This window comes from Papaver somniferum, chromosome 1 (assembly GCF_003573695.1).
Source record: "Papaver somniferum cultivar HN1 chromosome 1, ASM357369v1, whole genome shotgun sequence".
Classification (NCBI taxonomy): domain Eukaryota; kingdom Viridiplantae; phylum Streptophyta; class Magnoliopsida; order Ranunculales; family Papaveraceae; genus Papaver; species Papaver somniferum.
In genome coordinates this window covers 102,578,477-102,582,959 of record NC_039358.1, presented here as the reverse complement: position 1 = coordinate 102,582,959, position 4,483 = coordinate 102,578,477, and the positions used below count along the sequence as shown (strand labels likewise).

At 37.2% G+C, this 4,483-nt stretch overlaps 1 protein-coding gene across 2 annotated transcripts; it reads right to left on the bottom strand.

Annotated features, from left to right (window-relative positions):
• Window positions 1-235: 235 nt before the first annotated feature.
• On the bottom strand, window positions 236-4,105 carry LOC113295574 (probable mitochondrial-processing peptidase subunit beta, mitochondrial). Of its 2 annotated transcripts, none has more exons than XM_026543913.1 (9): window positions 3,379-4,105; window positions 2,708-2,872; window positions 2,394-2,531; window positions 2,158-2,309; window positions 1,936-2,044; window positions 1,693-1,791; window positions 1,290-1,355; window positions 732-843; window positions 236-596 (listed from the first exon to the last, which is right to left on the bottom strand). In XM_026543913.1, exons 1-9 carry the CDS (start codon window positions 4,048-4,050, stop codon window positions 334-336), a joined length of 1,776 nt encoding a protein of 591 aa, XP_026399698.1. In that variant the 5' UTR covers window positions 4,051-4,105; the 3' UTR covers window positions 236-333. The 2 variants fall into 2 exon arrangements, with proteins under 2 accessions (XP_026399698.1, XP_026399692.1); XM_026543907.1 differs by having other exon boundaries at window positions 736-843; window positions 3,379-4,096.
• Window positions 4,106-4,483: the final 378 nt, after the last annotated feature.

Below are 4,483 nucleotides of genomic sequence, written 5' to 3'. Positions count from 1 at the left end.
ACACAAAATAATGTATTCTTAAAGAGGTTGTTAATCTGAACTTTGCACCTTCTGAAGTCTGAACTAAAAACCATTACATAAACATAAAGGATGTTTCCAGGAACCACCACCAATCGAAAAGTAACCATTCCATGCAGAAATGATCATGTTCAGAGCCTGCTGTCCAGAATGAGGAATTTTTTCCAACCAGTGTACAAAAAAATATAAAAGCTCAGATGGCAAAAAAAAAGGGAAATAGTTTGTGAAGATGTTTATAAGAAATTTCATTATGCAAAAGTGCAACTTTGTCATGTAAGATGAAATTATTACTTTGACCCCAGAACTCGAGGGATTTTACAGAACCAAAATATAAAACAAGGTAAAATTATAAAGGCCCCAAGGGTTCCTGAAAAGAAAGATGTGTGCAGCTGTAATCCTCTGTCTATAGGATCGTTGCCATCCAAATGACCATAGAGAAAAAAAATGACAGAACATGAGTAACTTAATAAAATTAAACACATCCCCTCTACCTAGTAACGGTTCAAGTAGGTTCTGCGTCTGAACCAATTGTAGTCTGGCAGCTTCTGAATGGGTCCCATTGCAGCGATCGCAATATCCTACCAAAAAGAAGAATACAATGAAAATGAGAATACCAGGACAAGAAGACATCATTTGATCAGTATTGCAGTGCAACACAATTAATTTGTTTTAGTAGACGTGAAGTTCTTAAAATGGATGTGGTCATTTAGTCCTTACCTTATCAAAGATAAAACGATTAGCAACACGTTTTACGGTACTTGCATCAACAGCATCAATCCTCGCTATCAGTTCAGCAAACGGTATTCTTCTACCATATGTAAGCAGCTGCAGAAACACAAACGAACACAAGCATATGTCAGATGAACATTACTCTATGTTGATTTAAAGCATCGATACAACGTAGATCGATTCTCCAATCGATACCTACTGCAGAGTAAAGCAGATTGAGGTATCCACATGACCTTGTGAAGGTGGAGTCTTGCAACCTAAGAAGTGCATATGTATGTACCATCACTTGAAGAAAAGGATTGGGTTCATGAGAAATCCATTTGCAAATCATTCCACTTGAATCGCAGTGGAAAAATGAGCCTCAAAATTTTCATATCCACAAAACGCCTTTTTGGCTTTTTCAAAATTAAGATGATTCGGTAAGCTGATAACCAACCTAACAGAGGCTCTTCTAACTTGTACAATACTTCTTTTTCTAGAAATGAAACATTCTTAACTCCCTCTCAATTCTGTTTCTCAATATAAAGGAAAAAAACTTTTACCTGACGCCCAATATCTTCAGCAACTGGACTTGTTCCATCAATGTGAAGTAGAAGAGAAGATTTCAACTGCCAAACAATGAAGGTACTATAAGAATTACAGCTAGAATTAGAGTCAATACAAGGAAAAAAGAAGTTGGCAACTGATATGTTGCGGCTATGTAAGGACCATCTCTTGCAACCCCATATGTACGCGACGGTGGTAGCCCCATATTTCAGGACTTCGTGATAAAATAAATAACTGTTTAAGCATGTGATTAGTGGACTACATATGCAATAAGTGATATAGCTGGCTGAATTTAAGCTTAATGTCATTAATGCTGCTACAGTTGAGATAAACAAAGTATATAATTGATCCTCAGCAACCAAACCTAACATGTGAATGAAGCGAATACCAATACAGTACCTGATTGCGCGCACGAGTGACATCCGCCTCTGAGACTCTATAGGATAACTGGCTTACTTCGTACATAATGGCATAGGCCAGATCGTCCAAGCAATCGGGCTAAAAGAAGGTACCAAAGAAAAAATACAATCAGAATAAAATATATTCCATGAGATAAAGGAACCAGCTCTTATCAAAACTTTTATCAGTTATTTTAACATTAGGATTAACTTTCTCTTAAGACTAATTTAAGGAAATAGTCACCTTGCAAGTCGCATAAACACCAAACAGCCCAGTGTCCTTATAGTTAGTATTGAAGGCCATCATGTTCTCAGCTAAGTCATTGATGCCAACCCTCTGTGCAAGCCCTGAACTGTTCATCGATTACCATAAAGAAACCAATTAGACAACTAACATAAAAACATACGCCAGGAAGCCACAGTCCCCCTACAAGAAGCATAGGTATTAGAGACAGTTGTGACTCACCCCATGTGCTTTCCACCTCCCGCACTCTTATTCCAGGAACCCAACATGGACTGCATGACCATCAAGGCAACAGAATCTGGGTCTGTCCAAGATGCTCCACTGAATGCTACCGCAAATTGGGCAAGAGGAACATCATCATCAATTATCCTAACCTAGTAAGGCCAGTACGGAATCATTAGCATAAAATCTTATTGCAAGAACAGGAAAGGTTAAGAAATCCAAACTCATACACGTACCTCAGAACCAGTAAAAATTGCTGGTTCAAATTCAGCCAGATCAGCAGTTGTTGTAGGATCAGTTGACAATTTTGTAAAATGCTTCTTTACTTGATTAACAATATCATCATGCTTCACATTCCCAGCAGCTGCTATAACCTGAAAATAAAATTTTGAAAAACAAACAACCATAACAATCATCAAACTCCATAGTGATGGCATACTTTTATATAAGCTGCAACTCAGGTAGACGGGTAATGAAAACTAACTATAATGCATGTTAAGAAGCTGTATGATAACTTAATACATGACAAGATAAAAGCAATAGCAATTACCATTCTTGGGGAAGTGTAGTGATTCTTAATGTAAGTTTCAAGATGCTTTTTGGTAATAGCCTTAATATTCGCAGCCGGTCCCAGAATGGTTCTACCTAGTGGAGAGTACTGGAAAGCTGTAGCATGTAAATGGTCAAATATTACTTCTTCATTCTGGCTCTCAACCTGCAGGAAAAAAAAAAAGATATAGATGTTATAGTTTTATCCATCACAATTCTGGACAGCAAGACAAGGTACTATCATATACTCAAACCAGAATAGTCAAATTACTCTTTAAACTAGTAAATAGGCCTATGTACTATCATAAACACATAGCAGGGGCAATTAAGCTTCACTAATTCATTTGCAGTCTCCAAAAGCAAAAAAAAAAAAAAAACATTCAAGGGGCTCAAAATACCATTGCAAACCATTTATATGCCATTACTTGAGGTTCATCCTTACTAACTTTTATATAAGCTCTATAAAAACTTGCTCTTGTCACACTTTCTTTTTCCAGATAATTGTAACTATCTGGATAGTTCAAAGCAGCTCAAACAGCAATCATATCTAAATTCTTGGCATCAATCAAAAAATTGCATTTTTAAGAATCAGCAAAGGGCACAGCAGATAACTCCAGAACTTCCACAATCACATTTTCTCGTAATAACAATGAAAAAAAATGTAAACTTTACCTCTTCCATTTCCCGCAGAATAACATCACGTTCCCTGGTAATACGATCCTCACTAAAGGAAGAATTTTGCAAAATATCGGCAAGAATATTTAATGCATCAGGAACATTTTTATCCATAACCTTAGCATAATAAGTAGTCTGTTCCCTAGATGTATAAGCATTGAGATGACCCCCCATATTCTCAATCTCTTCTTCCAAAGCCCTGACAGATCTCTTCTCAGTTCCTTTAAACATCATATGTTCAAGGAAATGAGCAGTACCATTAGTTTCATCACATTCATATCTACTACCAGCATCGATCCAAACACCAACAGTAGCTGTCCGTGCAGCTAGATTCGATTCAGTAGCAATCCTCAGACCATTTTCTAAAGTCGTAACCCTAGTTTCAGGTGCAGATAAGATTTTTGAATGATCAGATATAACTGGATGAGGAGAGTTATATTGAAGAAACCTAGAATCTGGATTTTCAAGTTTTTTGATTTTGGATTTAGCTTCTTCAGCCAGACGATCATAGATCATAACATTAGGTGGTGGCGGACCTGTTAATTCTGAGGGTGAATCCGATACGATTGCAGGTGATGTTGATAAACATCTGTTAGTAGTTTGAAGAGAAAGGATACCACGACTTGATGTGAATAGTTTTCTGGATCTTCTGATTAGGTTTGTCGCCATGGCTAGGGTTCCCCTTTTTTTCTTTCAGATGTGTTTTCCTCGTTAATTATAAGAACAGGAAGGAGACGGTGAATTTTAATGGACCGTTGGATCCTAAAGGATAGATGGTTCTAGATTGGTTTCCTTCTCATCCGGGTATTGTGGACGACCCAAAAGAATTTCGGGTTCTTTTTTCCCCTACTTTTTCTAGGAGTGCAATTCTTTCGAAGTTGAACTAGTTCTTGAACTTGAAGTTATTTTCCGTCGAACTTGTGGGGGAAATTTGCCACTCACACCAACATAATTCTATTGTGGTGTAGATGAGTTCACTTCCTCACCATGAACTACATTTCCCATCACAAAACATTATTTGAAGGTAACATTTCAAGGTCCTTGGAGAGATTTCTAACACATTAATGCGAGTTATTCAAGGAAAGTTATTGTCTCATCATTT

Bases quoted from the DNA above. Each gene is read 5' to 3' on its own strand.
- LOC113295574 (XM_026543913.1), bottom strand. From the start codon at position 4,050: ATGGCGACAAACCTAATCAGAAGATCCAGAAAACTATTCACATCAAGT. The intron at 2,310-2,393 runs GTACGTGTATGA...TGGCCTTACTAG, and splicing joins CAATTTTTACTGGTTCTGAG to GTTAGGATAATTGATGATGA. The intron at 597-731 runs GGACTAAATGAC...TCTTTTTGGTAG, and splicing joins TTTTATCTTTGATAAGGTAA to GATATTGCGATCGCTGCAAT.